This window comes from Cynoglossus semilaevis, chromosome 9 (genome assembly GCF_000523025.1).
Source record: "Cynoglossus semilaevis isolate Cse_v1.0 chromosome 9, Cse_v1.0, whole genome shotgun sequence".
NCBI lineage: Eukaryota > Metazoa > Chordata > Actinopteri > Pleuronectiformes > Cynoglossidae > Cynoglossus > Cynoglossus semilaevis.
Window position 1 is genome coordinate 7,423,469 of NC_024315.1, and position 19,290 is coordinate 7,442,758.

Sequence of the window (19,290 nt, forward strand, 5' to 3'; positions counted from 1 at the left end):
TGGAAGTATGAACTACGTGAACCAAGTTCACCAAGTCAATAATACGTGTAAATTAACACGGTGAGTTGAGTGGCTGGTTCCATGTGCCAGGACACTCCTCTGCTGTTAGCCAGACATGTGAAAAGAGAGATGAGGCAGTGAACTGGAAGAGTGTTCTAATAACCGGTGACTAGCACACCTACTGGCAAAGAGACTTGTGGAAAAATAGTTGGCTTTGTGAACAGGCAGTGATGAGTCTGTGCCAAAATGAAACACCCACAGCTATCATTCCAACTGAGCCCACCCAACAACCCCCGCCACACAGAATTCCTACCTGTTGCTGCTTGTATTCCTGACATTAGTTTATACAGACTCTCACGCTCACATCTCTTTCTTCTTAGTTAAGACTAATCCCTTCACTAACCACATACAGAACATCTATTACTTTTCCTTTAGTGCTAGCCAGTTACATTACTATTATATGTTAAACCCAGGTCTGGGACGATAATCAATAAATCCATTGATCGCACGATCAATGTTTTCCTCATCTCTCACCTCCAAACAGGCTGGATGATAGAATGTTATAAAAAAAAAGTTTAGGGGAAACAAAGTTATAATCCAATGTTACATGAAACATGTCTGTATGATGACGTTGCCACATGAGTGGATGGACTTCATATTTAAATGAATATGTGTGTCACAGAGAAAAGTACCAGGAGGACATACATTATGTCGCCACAACAATATGGTCACACACATTGACTCATTCACCAGAGTGTTGTGCCCAACTCACGTAGAGCTCCAGGAGGACGCAGCACTCGTAATGCAGCTGCTCGGCTATGGCAGTAGTCCGGGTCATGGTGGTCCTGCTCGGCTCCGTGACGCTAATGTGTCTGCTCCGTCTGTGAGCCATTAGTCCCAACTCTGAGTTAGCTGTCTGGGTTTTATCTGCAGTGTTGCTCGAATAGTTTGCTCTAAAATGCCCCTGTTTTCCCCTGGGGCACAGTGACGCCACAGCTTCCCAGGTCACGGTTCACGACCAGTACCGGTCCACGCTGGTTTAATTACAGCAGCTGCGTCTCTTCCTCGTCTTTTTCCCGGTATGACAGACCTCGTCTACTTGTTAGTTACTTGAGTTTCTCAGAGCCAGCCAACTCTCCACCCTCTCTCCCAAGAACCTGATGCCAGGCATGAGGAATTTAACGGGACAGGCAGGGGGCGGAGAGCGTGGAGGGAGGAGGGAGGAGCTCATCAACTTCCGCCGAAGGAGATTATCTGATTTACTGGTACTGACAAAGACGGAGCATCCAAACTTTAGCAGGATATATCTGTCTCTGTAGATCACTGATAACACGTATCTGTCTGGGATAGCTTTATCACATTGTAATGGTCGTGCTTCCTCAAGTAAAAAACTTTAAATTGTCTACTTTACATAGATGGAATAATTGGAAGAGGAATTGTCCAAATAACCTACACGCCTAGAACTATCCTTCCCACCAAACTTCCCCACCACATAGTCTCAGAGGAAGTCTGAATAACCAGAGATAAAACAAGCACGCACAGACCATAAACACTAGATATGAGTCCAGGAAGCAATTCTTACAAATGTGTTTCGAAGAAAAATAAATATAAATTAATATATTCGTTAAAACAACAGGATTAAAATGTGTTGCATTTTAAATACATTTTATCTGTAATAAATAAATAATTATTTTATCATTATTAAATTACTGTAAACCCTGGATAACAGAAATAACAAATATTTGCCGACATTAACATTATATATATATATATACTGTATATATGGTTGTTTTTTAAGAATGCCAGGAAGTCACACTTATGAATTTGAACTGCTGAGAAGTTCTAATTCAGTGAGTTTCTTGTGACAAATGCAATAAAAGAAAAAAAATGTAGAGATCAAACACACGAGATGCGAATGTTAAAAATTTAAATGAAAAGACCTAGTGTAAACATTTAGTAAATCTATGCAGTTTTACAAAGTATCAGCGCAATAGAATAGGACCTGTATCCAGGTCAGAGAGATGGGCAGGCTACATGGAAATTGCAGATAACTGAGAGGTACACTGCAGTAAATGATGCTTGACTACAGGATTGTTACCACTTAGCCAGATTAGGTAAATAAACAGGGCAAACATAAAAAAATAATTAAAAAACACTTCAATTGAAGTTTTAATATACAGGTGAACAGTGTGTGAATTAACTCTGAAAAATATGATGATGAGTATTATTATTGTTATTCATAAATAGTAATATACTGTGTTTGGGTTAAAACATTTGTCAAGAAATTTGATTAGAAAGATTATTTAAGAAATATTGCTTTTATTGCTTTGTCTGGGTATATATGAGTAAATTTGTGAAACCAACACTGGTTGTTTATCTTTGCACTGCGGTAACCTGAGAGGGTTTGGCGGAATTTAAAAGAGCTTTCTTTTTAATTAAATTGAATGGTGTAGTACCACTCCCGTGCAGCAGATGACACTGCACAAAAACAGTAACGTGAAGAACAAGCTACAGCTACGTGGTTGTTTGCTGTCATTTATGTTAAACCACTTTTTTTAAAAAGGGATTACGGGATTGTCTTTAATTTCGTTTTGTTTTATTTTATTTTGAGGTGTTGCTGTTATCGTCTCTCAGAAGCTGTTAGTAGACTGCTTTTCTTCAAAACAAAGCTTCCAAATACCGTAGCGTATGCTAAACGTAGAGGTATGAACTCTTTGGTTGGTTACGGAGTTTCCTCAGATTCTGACAGCGACGAAGGTGGAAACGCTGATGGAGATGGGTAATTATTCGTACACATAATTTGGCCATTAACTGTGCGTTATGTCACCTTTGCATTACGTGTAACTACTATTTTCTGTATGTAAAGATCCATCAAGGAGGTACGTAGTGAAGCGGTAGCTGCTAAGAAGACTCGCAATTTCTTACTGGAGTCTGGTTCCACTTCCAGTGACTCGGATAATGAGTCCGAACTAGAGGGAAAGAACCCAGAGCCAGCTGCATCCTCAGTGCACCCCTGGTCTCTGCCAAGATCAGCGTCTACAGGTTGTGAGCCGAGCCTCCCATCTCCTATCCTGGACTCCCTCGGTCTTAACAAACTGCCTCCTCCTCCTCTGAGTGCTTGTTCTACAAGCAGCGTATTTTTAAATCCATTCAAGGCTCAGGCAATGCAGAAACTCAGCGCATTACAGAAACATGTCCCTCTTACAACCCAGGCCAAACCTTCCCAGATAGGAGGAAAAAGGATGTGTGTGTCCTACAGGAAAGATGGAAGGTGCAGGTTTGGCATAAAATGCAAGTTTGCTCATGACAGTGACATACAGACCCCAGTCGTTTCCTCTCCTGGTAATCATCATCTCCCTCAGCGTGTAAATGATGAAGAATCCTGTGATGGTGGCTCCAATGGTGCCGAGTCTCAGAAGCTTAAAGAGGAGGAGAATTCAGGTGGTCAGCAGATGAAGAAGAGGAAAGTCGGACTGAGCAACACTTTGATTCCACCCAAACGTGCTATGAAGCAGTACGCCATGTTGAGAGACAGATACCGAGCCAATATGCCCTAGAGAAAGTTCTGGGCTCTAAATTTGCAATCTTAAAAATGCACAACTATGTAGTGCATAGTTATCAGTAGGCAATAACTGTACTGTATGTAAATGTTTGCCACTTTGTTATACACATGTTTTTTATAGTTCCATTGCAGATTTCCAGTTCTGGATACACACAGTCTAGGGGGAGAGGGGTTGTTTATTTCAACTGCTGTTACTTTAATTCAAGACTGTTCTAAGTTAAGAATAGAATAGTCTTTGTCATAACAACACATATCTAGCATTCTGTAATCTTGAGCCACATTTTGTTCCAATTCCTCACAAGAATATACTGCATCTCTCCAGTAAAGTTAAAACACATTTGTTTCTATGTGTCTTCCTGCTTGTTATCATTTTTTAAAGCCTAAACTATTTCCTCGCAAGACCTGTCAAGAAAAACAAAAGGTGAAATCTTTGTGTTTTTTATGCAGGTTTCATTTTCTGGACATAACATCTTTGGGGTGATTCAAAGATTTATTCCATGTGTAAAGTAGAATAACATAGATATGCCAGAATAGTTAGAATTGCTGTTTTCAGATACTGGGGACTGAATCACTTACCTTCCACCAATCCACCTGCTTCCAGTGTGAGGGAATTAAATAATCCCAAATAATGTTGTCGAACTGTCAATAAAAAGACTTTAAAGTGTTAATACATTTATTTACATCATTTAAATTAACATGTTTTAGCTACCACCTTCCTAAAGGGTGATCTAAAGTGTTCTGATTTAGTACTGACATATGCTCTGACAACTACACAGCTAAACGTATCAGATTCCATAACATTGTAAAGGTGAAGACGGTCTGTTTTAGTCGTCCTTAAAAACTGTTAAAATAACTGTCAAATATGTCTAAATAGTACACAACTACAACTAAATTATTTTTTGTCTTTAGTTTCTGTGTGGTCAGAGCCTCATGTTGTGAAATAAATTTAGTAAGTGTTTTCTTTTGTCCCCACATATAAGATTCACAGATTCTAACACAGCTCGGGTGTTTAACACACTATAACCTAGGACGTGTACTAGTAGGAACCTGCCAAACATTTTGGCATTTGATGTGCTGTACATCACCAAGAGGTATGCTATATATTATTGCATATTAGCAAAAGCTTTGCCATTTAAACCTCAGTATTAATACACACACCCACATAAAAGGCAAAGTTATGTTTACATGACTTATGTACAAAGGCACACATAAAGACAAATACATATATTTCCCTGATAGATATAATCTAAAAAAAATTACCAAATAGGACTATGAGTGAACAGTTCATATAATAATTGTGAGCCTACATCACTTCCAATGTTGCAGTACGGTATATCAGGTCACTAATGTGCTCCATACTTGTTTTACACGAGGGCCTGCTGCTGTGAACGTCTCTCAGTGCTGTGAAACAACTTCCTGCCCCGTCTCGTCCCAGCCTTTCCCGTCCTCCCCCACCATCGCCGTTTGCTGCAGGGAGTTATCTGCTAATGAGGAAGACATCAGCCCCGGGGTGTCCAGGATGAAGCTGCCCCCGTTTGCAGAGGCTGCGTTCTGTGACAGGGGTGTGGATTGGGAGAGGAGAGTGGGACTCACAGCGGTTGTTTGAATTTGAGGAGACGTTGCTAGAACAGGGATGTGCTGAACGTGGGTTTGAGACTGGCTGACTGGCTGGAAAGTCATTTGTAGGATCTGAGTCTGCCCTTGCCCCTGATGCTGAGGAGGATAAGACTGGAGCTGGGGCTGCATCTGGGGCTGGAGGGTCAGTTGTTGGATCTGTGGCTGCTGAGCAGCCTGCACAAACTGGACGGGCATCTGCAGCTGCAGGCGGGTCTGCTGCTGGCTGTCAGTCACGGATGGGGGGTTTACAGGGGTCAGGGCAATGGTCACTGGCACCTGCATGGTATGGAGGTTCTGGTCTTGTCCCAGTAAAACCAGCTGGTGGCTCATTTGCTGGGTTGCCTGACTTAGCTGAGACACCTGGGCTACCTGCTGTCCAGCCTGCCCTTCATGGCTCAGGGTGTCCACCTGCCCTTCCTTTCCTGCTTCACTCACATTCAAACCAGTGACTTCTGTCTGCGCTGGTTTTCCTTGCTGCTCCAACAGGGAGGTGGGGGTTGTGATGAGCGCACCGGCATTGGCTGCCAACGCCTCGGCGATGAGAACCTCTGGGTGGCTCTTGGCCTTATGGGCCACTACACAGTCTTTCTTCTCAAACTTCTTTCCACAGATAGAGCAGGAGAACTGATAGGTGGCATCAGCGTCGTGCTTCTTCATGTGCCAGTTGAGAGATGCCTTTTGGCGACAGGTAAAGCCACAAATCTCACATCTATTAGAAAGGAAAAAAAGGTGAGCTTCACCAAACCCACAAAGTCCAAAATGTGAACATGTTAAGCCTTACTGCAGAGGCTTCTCTCCTGTGTGTATCATTCGGTGAACAGCCAAGTTGTGCGAACTCTTGAAGGCACGAGCACAGAACTCACAGATGTAGTCTCTCTGGTCTGAAAAACACAACAGTCAAATACATGCAGACAAATATGTATGTATATATTTATATATGTAGTCCATTGGCCTCAGCAGTAGATTGGTAATTTAAATATTATTTATCTAGAATATTTAAAGATCCAAAAAATTTGACTATACAATTTGTATTTGTATGTGCAAATGCTGGACTGACATTTGGTTAGAGACACTTCAAAATACCAAACCTGTTGTGCTTCGACTGTACCTGTGTGATGCTTGGCGTGGCGTAGCAGCTGTTTTTGAAGGCGGAAGAGACGTCCACAGGACGGGTGAGGACATACGTATTTCTTTTTGAGCAAGTGCTGATACTTTATATGATGCTGGTGAAAATGATATAAAAGGGCAGAAGTGCATCAGCATCAGTTGGTTGTAGCAGTAAGAGCATTGACATAAAAAAGGTTTGTTGATGGAAATACTGATGAGAGGCTCCAGGTAGCAGCAGGCATGTCATGAATTATTAATTTAACCTACTTCTACATTTGAATTATACAGTAATAAACCACCCTGACAGACTCTAGTCAAGTATAATGGATAATGATGCCAATTTGATGACAAACCTGCAGGTAGCGAGGATGAGCCAAAACTGTGCCACATCCTTCCATTTCACAGCGTACGTACTGCACCGGAGGCTTCTTCCTGTGGTAGAATTATTGAAAGTTCATATACTGGATTTTTACAACTTCACAAGACTAGAGGCGACATCACCCTTACCTCCTCTTTGGAAGCCTTGGTGTTTTGTCGTCCTTCTTCTTTCTGCCTCTTCTAGGCACAAAAAGAATATAACAGTTGCAAACGTTGCATAACAGTACAAAACAAAAATAACAACATGCACCAACACTAAACTGAACATAAAGGACATTTGCTGCAGTCAGCAGTACTCTGCTATCGACGACTGTGTACAGATGAGGCACTGAAGCTGTGCTTACTTCCTGGGTCCATCTCGGTCCTCCAGATTTTCTTCTTCCATCTTCACTTCCTCTTCAGCATTCGCCACATTGTCCAGAACTTCTATTTTTATCTCTGCGACCTCCTTCTCTTTTTTAGGTGCCCTTTCTTTTTCTCTCTTTTCCTTCTGTCTGGGAGGAGCTCTGCGTTTTGGCTTAGGTGCATCCCTGCTAAAAACAAACAAACAATAACAACAACAAAAAAACAGAACAACGCCTTGATTATACTGTAAGTGATAATTATAAAAACAGACAAAGCTTCACAGACCTTTCCACTTTAGGGTCGTAGCTCTCATCATTTAAGTCGTCTCTGAAGGGGAGATCTTCATCAGTGCTTAGACCCTCTTCTTCCTCGCCACTACTGCAAGTGGAAAGAACATGATATATGACTTTACAATACCTGCATACTAATTCTTCTGTGCATGTTATATGAATATACCTCAGGGTCTGAGGCTGGTAGTTGAGGTCATTTGCAATATCCTGAATTTCAGACTCTTCGTTTTCCAAAACCAATTCTGCAACATCTTCACTTTCCCTGTCTGTGTTTTCCCTGAAACAACATCAAAGGGTGGAAATGTTTATGGAAATTTTCCTCACGATGTATTGTTAAATGTTGTCGATGACTTAGATTTACTACAAGGTTATACTTACATCTCATCCTTCTCCTTATCGTTCACCTCTCCCTCCGCTGCAGGTGGACAAAGGCACAAATAAATCAAGGTTTTTATAAAAATGTGCATTTGGATAAAAGACCTCCAACAGGAAACAAACACTGTCCATTAAAGAGATCAGCTCCTGAGTTCTGGTCCATTACTGCAGCGGTTGGTGTGTACCAAGTGAGATTAACCAAAGGTGTGCATTATTGGACCATCGATGCGAGAGAATGTGACATATGACTGATGAGTCCCGTTATTGACCATCATCAAAAACCACAGAGTAAAACAGACTTGTTTTAACATGACAGGCTGACTCAACCCATTCTGATGCTGCAGCTCACAGTGAAACTTTTCTTTATTTCAAAATGAAACCATTCAAGGTAAAAATGGTAAATTAACTCTCAACTTGTACAAATACATACAGAAATATAAATATTTAATTTTATAATTTACAAGCAGCCTTGACAAGAGTCAAGTCGATTTTACTATTTTGTTAATGTAAACCTTAACAACATTTTGTTTTGGTCTGTATAGTTATTGTGAATTAAAGGTTCACATGCAAAAAAGCAGGTATCAGGCAACATGTTGCTTACCAGCAGGATTATCTAATCCTGGTTCAGTTTTACACGTTGTCTTCGTGGAGCTGCGGCTGGCTCTGCCAGACAGGGGGTTGGCACGAGTGTGTGCTGTGGAGCGTCTGGAGGGAAGTGCTGGAATACGAGAGCAGAAATATGCCATCAAATACTACTGCGTGCCCTAAAGGAAAATTATACCACATTAGACACCAGTGCAGAGGGAGAGCTGTTTTATTTTATTATGGATTTCCTATGTGATGGTGATATTTTAGAAGAATTAGAAGAACAGCTGATTCTAGATCAGGGTTGTGTGGAGAGCTGGAGCCAAATCTAACTGGGGATTCATTGTGAAAAGTTCAGCAGTTCATCGCAAGCCAATATTGACAAACAAACAACTGTTCACATTGACTTTCACAACGATGGTCAATTATTTTAATCCGCCTCTGCATGTTTGTGGACTGTGTGGGGAAACTGTGCACACAGATAGAACAGAACAAAACAAAGCCAACAATGAAAGGCCATCAGTCTGAGTAGGAACATGAACCAGTGACATTTTTTCTGTTACCCAAAATGTCCCTGTGCAGCTCAATTTTGTAGGTTGCCAGGGATTTTTTCAAATCACATTTTAAATATTTTTTTACGTTTGTATGTTAGCTTTTCTTGGCTTGTGACCCCATTTTGGCATCAGACTTTAGAGATTTTAATAGCAGTCCCCATGTACAGTCACGTGATCGCAAATGTCAATCAAGATGCGCCAGATCGGATATTTTTATACGCTGCTTTTTATTTGAAATTGATTTATATTCATGAAAGACTATAGTGGCCTAAGACTGTATCAAAATCATAATATTAAAAAAATACATGGGAATTTTAGCACTTAAGAGTTAAGGACTTAACAATCAACTCTTATTGCACAGTGCATAAACTCACAAGGCTGTGATGATGTGCATTTCTTGTACTTGACCTGATTTCAGTTTTTACAGTTTCTACATTTTCAAATTTCGACAAAAAAACTTCATTTTTAATCAACAGTATCTGTATTTACACATGCAGTTGTTATTTCTTCAGAATAACTAGGACAGACAGGGTGGCTGTTATAACGCAGAGGGAAGGCTTAAAAATTGTTGAAAATTAATTCTGCAAACGTGTTAAATAATGTCACCAATCCCGACGACAGGCAAGCAGACAGACAAGCGGATTAATTCATCAGTTTGTACGATTACCTTGAACGTCTTTTGAAGATTTCTGGAGTTCATCAGAGCTGCAGAGGAGAGGTACAAAAACAGAGAGATGACTGTTTCTCCACATGCCTCGTGACATGCCTTTCATTCATCGTCCCTCTGACAAAACAACGTGTGTGAAGTTACATCACTGTATCAAATGTGACAAGTTTGGAGACCAGGTAAGTGTCACTCAACCCTCCCCAGGCAGAGCTGCAGGAAGGGGACGAGCTATGTTGAAGGCGTGCTTTTGACAGGAAAACACACGGTATAAGTGCAGACCCTGTGATTATAAACAAAGTGCCTCTCGAACTCACTCTGTGCCTTGAAGGCTGTCAGTTGCCAGCCCCTCTACAGCCTCCACCGAATACGCAGGTACCGAATTTCTCTTCCTCCCGGAGTTTGAAATTCTCCGCCGCTTGGTCGCCCCAGTGTCCAGGCTCGGTTGGTCCTCGTCCTCGCTCTTGGTGTCCTTTAACCAGGCGGGTACTGTCCTCGTTGACCTGTCCCTTAACACTCGACCTGAGCTCTGTGGGCTTGGAGCCGCGCCGTTAACCTCCGCTAAAGATGCAGAAACACCGGACCTCGGCCGACTCTGTGTCCGGTCCCTCAGCCCCATCCTCGATGTGACGGTCTTACTAGTGCCCGGGGTCTGCTCTGCGGCCTTGTCCTCTGCTGGTTGTTCGCCTTGATTTACATTCCCGTTTCGATCACCGACCGATTCCATCACATCGATAACACTTAGTTTGGCGTCCACTTCTGCTCAGAGTCAATCAGGCTTGCTTGAAAATAATAGAAAAACGGTTCGTAGTTGGTTTAAAGACGTTCTGATTGCAAGCGGCCTTTATCCAAGTGTGGCACATTTTCTGTGTGCTCCGTGGTCGTCGCAAATAAATTGCTCGTATTTATTTATTATAAATCAAAAACTTTTCACTATTATCCATATTATATTAAACTGATATAATTTTAAAGAAGCAGACACTATTTAGCATTCTTAAAGCTATAGTAAACCTAGTAATTCGCACGGACCTGGCGCACGACCATTTTGTGCGCATTGTTGCGTCTCCTTTAAGCCAAATATAAACCAGGGATACGTTTAGGAGCCGTAGCGCGCTTTAGAAGCTGTAACAAATATCTGGACTTCACTCTAGCGCCATTCGCTGATGGAGGCGATCCAGTTCACTTAGCTTATAGATCTACTCAGGCAGCTGGCGCCATGTGACTCCAGCAAGCTTATCCAAGATTGGCAGGGCATCATGGGAACTGTAGTGCAGCCTATACAAACGTGATTATATTTTGTCTGTAGACAATGTTATGGTTATTATACACGTCGGTAACAGGATGTGGTGTTGTATTAGCAGAAATATCGTATATGTGTATTTTTTGCTTTGCTTTTCGGCTGTAAGAAGGCCTTCTCAGAATATTTCAGTGTCAAATACAACCACTAGGTAGCAGCAGTTCACCTCAGTTGGCACAGCTGTTTAAAAGCAAACAAGAACAGGGAAGACAGGTACTATAATTGTTCACAACCAATGTTAGAAAACTTTAAAACTAAACTTTTTGTGTAAAATATTATATGGCATAACTTTTTACGTTAAGCAGTAAGTATATCCAAACAAAATTATTTTATATTCTGCTAATAGTAACCTACAAATGATTCATAGTTTAACATGCAATAAGGTGGCAACACTAGCTCATTGAAACGAGCCTCAGCCACCATTATATTTTGAAACTAAAAAAATAAAATGTATTTGCTGAAAATGTTTTGTGATATTAGTTGTATATACAGTATATATAAGGGGTCACTTGAATTGTGAATACATGTAGTACAGGGTATTGTGATAAAATCCATCTACCACCAGATGGAAACAGTGACTGCAGAACTGTTTGGGTATGCTGTAGCTGTAGCCTGTCAATATTTTGTGACTAAATTAGAGTGACCATGTTGTTTATGGAGGTATGTTGGAAAAAATAATTCTTAAAAAGAGTACACCTTATATCAGTGGCCTTTTTTAAAAGTCACTTGATTGGTTGAAAACAATACGGAACACTGGGTGTGTAAATAATAAATAAGTCTAAATAAATATATATATATATATGTATATATATATATATATATACATATATATATATATATATATTATATTTAATGTATTTATTTTAACCAGACTTAGAATATATTTGAAATATTTAATACCAAAGAAGAAAATAAATATTCAACATGTATAGTAAAAACTTACAAGTGTAATAGTGAAATATAAACATGCGCAGACCACAACCACAGGAACATAAACCACAGACTAAGCATTTGGTTAAACAGAACACAATTATTATCATTAGTTGGTAGCTTTAGCTAAGCTGCTCATCCATTAAATGTCAGGAGAATGTTTTTATTGTCATCACATTTTCACAGTGAAGCCATTGACCATTTAGCTCAGTGGTTTCAACACAGTATAAAAGCCCCCAGCGCTCAGTGAACAACCCCTCACACACTTTTGCTGCATGACAAAGGCGACCAATGTCCTCAGAAATCCTCCGTGTACTCCGTGCTGGTGCACGCCATGTTTCTGGAGGAAAGTTTGAAACAGAGAAGTTTATGAAAACACTCTCCAAAACGATGTGCTCACCCGAATATGTTGCTTAACAATGGCTGATGTATGGGGTCAGGCATGTACTTCCACTCCCAGAGTTCAGGACACTTTCAAAGTACCACATTTTAATCTAAAACTAAAAGAAGTGGATTCCAGACATTTCCAGAAAAATGAAAAAAGTGGGTTGGTGGGAGACATTTGATGTGGAGAGAAGTTCATTTTCTAATTTCCAGTGTTTTTATTCAACATGTTAGATCTTCTGGATAAACCAATGTTTATACTCCTGCCTGTATCTCTCTAGTCCTTATGTACTTTGTACACAGAGAAAATGGCTGACAGACACAGTTGTCCTACTGTAGTGTTCTAACCGTAGATCCACTTGTTGATTGTTTTGCAGAATATAAAAAGTATCACCAGGCAGTTGTAAAAAAGAAAGAAAAGAAAAGAAAAAACAAATGAGTGATAGTTGGTTCAGTTGGGTGTGAGAATTTACTTTGCATTTACACCAAGCATGTGGTAAATTATACACTTACTTCTTGTGTTGCAGTGCATGTGTCTGGCATATAATGAACAGTAGAATTAGACAACTGCCACCACTAACTGTTAACATGCTAGTGATGGCCGATTATTTTAAATTGTTAAATTTTGATACTGATATTTTAGCCTCCAATTGTTCTGGTTAGGCTAACCAAGTTTCAGTTCCAGTTTTGTCCCACAGAAACACACAAAAAAGAAACTAAAAAGACTTTTTGAATCATTTTGAAAATGCTTTATTTATCTACTGCATCACTATAAATATAACAAAAGCAAACAAGTTTTTTTTTCTCAAACAAACCTTCAGATAGAAAACAGTCTGCAAAGATCTACAAAAGAATGGAAAATGGCACAAAAGGCTGAAAGGCACACATTATGGAAAGTTTACATGATTTCAACTACAGTATATTAAAGTATATGGTATAATGCAGCTGCACACCACTGATGCAAAGAGCAAATGCAGTAGTGTGGGTGAAATGCAGGCAAGAAAAGGTACAGGAGGATATGTTTAGAGTTGTAGTCAGAAAACACCGTCGTCTGCTAACCAGCATTGTTAACATATTATCAGACTTTTAATAACTTACCTAAACCTGACAAGCATATATTGCAACACCAACAGCTCAAAGTGCCAGTGGGTCATCACGCTTCAGTTAGCCAGTTTTACTCTTGTTTGTGTTTCTGCTTTAAAAATACATAATATTTCACATTACAGAAACACACCTGGAATATGTGAAAACTACAGGGCACTTTGGCAAAAAAAAAAAAGCATTACATTTGTTACTTTGACTTTTTCATAACCCGAAGCTAAGCGTAAATAAAGAAACATTTTTATAGAATATATTATACCTATTCTTCTCACTTCATTCACAGCACACATACAGTAATGCATATATTAAATTTATCCTGACTTACTGCCATCCTACGAGGAAATAGACAAAGCATTTAACAGCAGTTTGTTTCAAATGATAACTCCAGTTTGAGAGGAAGGTTGAAGGTTAACGGGGTTTTTTTTGTTTGTTTGTTTGTTTGTTTTTATCCCAACTTGACAAGTTCATACAATCACTAAAGTTAACATCTTCATATTGGGTTGTGTCAGAAATGTTCTGCATAAAAAACTTTGAAAGTGCTGGTTAAAATTCAGCATTCCAACTGTTTGCATGCTTGTCAGAATTTAAAGACAACTGCGGTGAGTTTAACTTCATGATTGTCATTTGTTAACATTTGTCTTATGAATCACTCCTGCATAGGTATTTAATTAGACCTTATATAAGAAAAGGATGCAGTCGGTGATTGTCCAGACCAGATATATTCTCTGTTGGTCTAGGAGTGAAGTCCATGTTTATTTCAGGCCCTCGTCTATAGGACATGCTGTCATAACTGGAGATTATGATCCTGTTTATACAAAATAAATGATAAAAGTGCAAAGTGACTGTTAACGAGAGGCGAAATTGTTGCCAGTAGTCACCTGTATGTAATCCTGCTGTCAATCACAAACAGTGTTAATTCATATGTGCCTGCTGCAGTTGGCTTTATTCCTTCTCAAACAAGACTGATGTCACTGTTCTGGTAAGTGATCTGAAACTAGTAACATAACAATAAAACCACAAAATTATGTTAAAACTCTCCTCTGGAGCTTCACCATTGGCTTAAACCCCTGCATCATTTCCATATATAAGGTCTGGTTTCAGTATGAGGTGTGCATCCAGTTATGTCCCCCAATCAAATTTACAAGGTTACAACATATGTTCAAAGTGCCCACTAAAACATTCAGAGTATTTGTCGTTTTTTTGTTTTTTCCTGTGCCTGTTTGTCTGCTGCATACAAATTGAAAAATGCCAACAGGCACAGTTCACACAATTTCAAGCTCAGTATCTCGTATCTCTTCATATCAAAGTGGCAATCTCTTGCCTTCCACAAATATGTCTAAGTGCACTGTGGTCAAGCATAGTCAAGAGGAAATGAACTCAAGAAGAGACGGACAAATGGAGTGTCGAGGGTTGTGAGGATAGAGGTAGCCTTTGTCACATATTCCTTCAAATGGGATGGTATGTGGAACCTATGGTGTGTGAATGTATGTGGCTACAAAGTGGGCTAAAAGTTGGGACCTATGTCTGTACCAATGTTTGCCCGAATTGTATAAATGTTGCCCAAATAAAACCAGGTCCAAACAGACATGCGATGCGGGCCTTTTCACCGACAGTGAAATTTAGTTATTTAACAAAAAAACACAGAGATATTAAAATTCTATCATTATTAAATATGAACTGCGAAGCCAGTTTTAAAAGGCATAGTGAGAGGTGTAGAGTGACACACAGATGTCGATATAAGGCACTAGAGTAATGTCTTGGCACTGGAGTGTTTCACCATAGGGTTTTTTTGGTTATTAGTTTCCAGTCCATGTAGAAAACGTGTCTATCATTTATGTCTATGTTTGTTCACTTCTCAGGAGTCAAAAATTTAAAAAAATGTTTCACAATAAAAAATACAAAAAAAAAAAATAAAACAAAAAAACAAACAGCTAACATCAGTTCAGTCTTAGTCCCCGGCCAGTGCAGCATCGAAAGTGTTGGAAACATCACTATGTTGATGATGTCACTTTCAATGTTGCTTGCGTATGAAGCAGCCCACCAATAAGAAAAGCCTTTTCCTGTGTTATTTAAGGCCAGGGGATCTGCTCCAACAATATTAGTAAGATGGCAACTTTCTTAAAACCAAACCAAGTTTGTAAAGCTGACACTTAAAGGCAAATACACTATATATAAGTAAAGCCAATAGTTAAAACCTTCATTTTAAAGTAAATAAACATAAATGAAACTCAAAGTACCAAACATTTGTTTTTGAGGCACACATATTCAGCCAGCATGGACGAAAAACAACACCTACAGCATTTAGAATTGGCTGAAATACTAAATATTACCGATAAAAACATTCAAAAATAACATTACTATATCAAAGCATATCTCTCTTCAGGGGAATAACCTTTTGTCAGTAGTTTATGATGTACTTCTTATTACTTATGCTTTTCTTCCTCGACCCCCGATGTGAAACATTCTAAAAATGTATCTTGTAAATATCATTATTCTTTGCTCCAGAAATCATTCACTACCCCCAAATAAAAAGAGACCTGCAAACCCAAATACACGTTCTCAAAAAAATACTTGAATGTACCTTCAATTTTTAATGTTGTATTGCAACGAGGCGGAAAAGGTGGAAGAATAAGAAAAGTAAATATACATACTGTTGGGGACACGTGTGTCCACATATGGACGGGCTTCCTCGTTGAGCAGAACAATTCTGTTTGTGTGTTGAACTATTCAGTAGAAAACAGTGATGCTGCATAAGGTCACCTGGGGTCGAGGATTTTCCCAGACCAGATTTGAGATGTTTGTCCCCAACATTTGTTTCACTCTTTTTTTAGCTGTTGTTGGTTCACAAGTTCAAAGGATGTTTCTATATTGGGCAGTAGATACTTCTCAGATGTTGCAGTGTTGGTTTCAGTCACAGGAAAGTTAACTACCGTCGTTACACGTTGTTGGAGTGGTCAGAATCAGTATGTCTGGTAGACATCATGGAGTGGCAGCTGGAAGGTGGCAGTAGGAAAAGCCTGTGGCACAGCATAACCAGCGTAGCCTCCATAGGCTGCAGCCGCTACCGCAGCGTTCTTCTGCAGGGCGGCTAGAGCCGCTGTATTAGCAGCGTAGTTTGTGATCGGGATGTATCCAGCTCCATACAGACCCCCTGCTGTGGGGATACGCTGTACATTGTGGGCCATGGCATAGACGGGAGTGATTGGGCGACCCTGCAAATACAGAAAAACATGTAGTATAGAATTAAACTCTGGATGTTTTAAACCAACTACAGGTTGAAATGATTTATGAGAAAGGCAATGACGTCCAAGTGCAAACCTGGAAGGGTGGAGGGGTTGACACTGCAGGTAGGACGGTGGCACCAGCAGTAGCAGCATTAGGATGTTCAGTGTGTTGCATGGTTAGAGGGTTGATGAGGTGCTCCATTGCATGCACCTTTCCTTCCTCTATCAATTTGGCTGTGGGAGGCGCATTGAAAACTGGGTACTGCCCACCCAGACCCGTCAACGCCACTGTACACAAACAGTACACAGGAATAAGACCTTGGACAACAAACTAGGGCACGCCACCCAGAGAATGTAGCAGGAGCACATTAACATGTTTGTATTACATGAAACATTAGGAGACAAGCATAAAGTACATGCACTGGTGAAACAGACACACCTAGACCTAATCATAATCTGTGAAAAGAGTGAGAGAGAACAAAGGCCATGGAGAATAAAACAGAGAGAGGCTAGGTGGAAGGGAAAATACGAGTAACCTTAGTAACATACATCAGTGTGATTCAGAATATGTGAGCTAAACCTTGGATTAAGCCACGACCGGTACTTAAGTAAACACACACACACACACAGATGCACAATAGTCTTTTTGAATGCCGTGAGTAACTGGTTATTTTTTTGTTAAAAACCAGAACTGAAACTGAGCATGAAAGTGGTAACAAATTGTTCCTATGAGTTATCATTAACAAAAAAAGTTTAAATGGATGCCTTGATCATCAATTGTAACCTGTGAACTAGTATCTTAACTCAACAATTTAATTTCAACACCAGTGGGTTTGTTTAAAGTACAGTATATCCGCTTCTACTTGCTGCTATTCACTGCAATTATTTATACTACATTTGTGCTTTTTGCTGGAAAATATTAAAATGGGATGAATAAAAGGAAAAGGAGATGGCGACATAAATATTTGATCACACAGTTGTTAACTAGATTGTCAGAGCAGAATGAACACAAGCCATAATCAATCAGTGTTGGTAATGTTAATTCATCAGGTCTAGAGTGAAAGTGGTGGAATGTCAAGAAGATGAAGCAGCTGCTAACTGCAAACCCACTCCATTTAAATTCATCATCTTGAGTGAAGGAGCCCGAATCATTTTCAGTTTGTATGTAAACTTTCATATTTCCTTTTCATCACTGCATGATTGTTTTCATCAAAGAAAACAATCATGCAGTAAAAAAATAAAAAATAAATCAGCCATGTTTTCATTAAAAAGAGTAGGTGTTGAAATAGTCTGTTAAAGCATTCGTCCCAATAATAACTGTAATGTACACACAGAAGTCAGCACTGCATTAAGGTAATTGACTTTATTCTATTCTAAACGCCTGGAATTGTAATTAAATTTGTGCCTTTGTTTTGAGTGAATCAATGTTGAGTTCTCATGATGACAATTAAGGTATTTTATTTATCTCATCAGTCTAAATGTAAGTGCAATACCCCACTCCCTCTCAGGGGGGCGAGAGCTGCTATCTCCAGTTGCTTTGTTTTCTAAACGGGGATTGCTTTCATTTCCTTCTATCATTTAAAGGATGTGTTTCAGCATCTAATGTCATTAAATCTGTTCTTTAGATACAGTGCTGATTTCAACTTCAACGTGTACATTGAATGACACTGTGTAAAAAGGGAAGGAGGAAAAAGGTGTAGCGGTTACTTGTTGGTCATGGTAGAACGGAGACAAACCCTTTACTGTTAAGAGTAAGGCAATCTGTTTTTACATAACCATCAAGCAAAAACCACAACGTTAATTATCAATAGGTTCCTAATACAAACAGGACTGAGAGGTAGAGATTAGTAAAGCGGAAAGGTTTAGAAGAAGCTTTTAAAGTGGGCAAGGATATGGATGGATCATCTATCTCACTAACTTGTGCCAGGTTTGAGGGCAACTGGGTTGACGGAGGCAGCAAGTTCCAGACTGGGCATCAGCTCATAGGGCTTTTCAGGCTGCTTGGTCTTGCCCTCATGGTAGCGGCTGTAGATGCCACGACCAGCAGAGTAACCCCCAAGGTATGACCCCCTTGGTCCAGGGGTACGGTTACTTGCAGTGGCACGGCCACGGCCTCGCACAGTACCTGCTTAAAATACAGTTGAAGTAATATGTTGACAGGGGTTTTGGTTCTGGATTTGGGCAGAAAGGGACTAAAGTTTTGTACGATAGCTACTTTTGACAGATCTAGAGCGCCCCTAGTGTTAAGCTGGAATTGGGATGGAATTGGATTGCCATATAAATATATTCGTGGACGAACGGTTCAAAGTTTCTTTTTGGCATACAGTACATAGTAGTTAAGGCTCAGTTTTTTACCTCTTTCTTCAGTACTCTTGTTTCTCTTAGGTGCACAGTATATTTGGTGCCACATAAACGGTAAACAAAAGTTGACTTGTGATCTTTGTAATAATACAGCATGAAATGGTAGATGATTGAGCAGCAGAAAAAGCTGGTGTTAGAAAATTTATAGTTTGTCAAATGGCAAGAAAGCTCATTTTTCATTAAAGGAATAAGTAGGAATGAGAATATGAGAGATTACCATTGTTCGGTATCATTGGGAATCCTTTGGAGAGAAAACCAAAACACAATGATTGTTGAAAGTCAAATAGATTGTCCTACTCCCACCCAAAGACCATACTTGATCAATCAACTTTAATGGGATTAGCATTCATTGGTCCATTACCTTGTTCTGTCTTTGGCTGTTTACTGCAAGTCTTTGATTTGAGGTCACAACACCTCATTGCAATAAAGCTTATCAAGACTTTCTTAGTCATTATGTATTTAGTATTCGTCACTGTTCAAACAGTAGCATCTCTTAGATCCCAACTTGAGAGCTAA

General features: G+C 39.8%; 4 protein-coding genes across 13 annotated transcripts in view; 1 reads left to right on the forward strand and 3 right to left on the reverse strand.

Moving 5' to 3' along the window:
- LOC103383696 (uncharacterized) overlaps positions 1-1,619 on the reverse strand; it is a 4,901-nt gene extending 3,282 nt beyond the window's left edge. The window contains exon 1 of the mRNA XM_008316942.3: positions 773-1,619. Within this exon, the coding sequence (XP_008315164.1) occupies positions 773-892 (120 nt within the window). The 5' untranslated portion in view covers positions 893-1,619. The remainder of the gene's footprint in view (positions 1-772) is intronic.
- A 235-nt stretch (positions 1,620-1,854) lies between these two features.
- On the forward strand, positions 1,855-4,230 carry LOC103383694 (uncharacterized). The gene is made up of 2 exons (XM_008316940.2): positions 1,855-2,779; positions 2,867-4,230. The coding sequence occupies exons 1-2, from the start codon at positions 2,706-2,708 to the stop codon at positions 3,555-3,557; spliced, it is 765 nt and encodes a 254-aa protein (XP_008315162.1). The 5' UTR covers positions 1,855-2,705; the 3' UTR covers positions 3,558-4,230.
- zfp91 (ZFP91 zinc finger protein, atypical E3 ubiquitin ligase) lies at positions 3,114-11,179 on the reverse strand. Of its 2 annotated transcripts, XM_008316941.2 has the most exons (13): positions 9,795-11,177; positions 9,481-9,518; positions 8,276-8,392; positions 7,678-7,714; positions 7,466-7,576; positions 7,295-7,387; positions 7,009-7,197; positions 6,794-6,844; positions 6,640-6,718; positions 6,288-6,402; positions 5,961-6,060; positions 4,139-5,888; positions 3,114-3,419 (listed from the first exon to the last, which is right to left on the reverse strand). In XM_008316941.2, exons 1-12 carry the CDS (start codon positions 10,202-10,204, stop codon positions 4,958-4,960), a joined length of 2,271 nt encoding a protein of 756 aa, XP_008315163.1. In that variant the 5' UTR covers positions 10,205-11,177; the 3' UTR covers positions 3,114-3,419; positions 4,139-4,957. The 2 variants fall into 2 exon arrangements, with proteins under 2 accessions (XP_008315163.1, XP_016891031.1); XM_017035542.2 differs by lacking the exon at positions 3,114-3,419 and having other exon boundaries at positions 4,218-5,888; positions 7,009-7,194; positions 9,795-11,179.
- Positions 11,180-12,822: 1,643 nt separating this feature from the next.
- Positions 12,823-19,290, reverse strand: part of rbm47 (RNA binding motif protein 47) — a 27,456-nt gene continuing 20,988 nt past the window's right edge. For 4 of the 9 annotated variants that reach the window (XM_025058326.1, XM_008316936.3, XM_017035459.2 and 1 more), the window contains 4 exons: positions 18,992-19,015; positions 18,332-18,541; positions 16,508-16,701; positions 12,823-16,401 (listed from right to left, as the gene is read on the reverse strand). In XM_025058326.1, coding sequence (XP_024914094.1) covers positions 16,150-16,401; positions 16,508-16,701; positions 18,332-18,541; positions 18,992-19,015 — 680 coding nt within the window. In that variant the 3' untranslated portion in view covers positions 12,823-16,149. The remainder of the gene's footprint in view (positions 16,402-16,507; positions 16,702-18,331; positions 18,542-18,991; positions 19,016-19,290) is intronic. The other 5 variants (XM_025058327.1, XM_025058330.1, XM_025058328.1 and 2 more) reach the window with 5 other exon arrangements.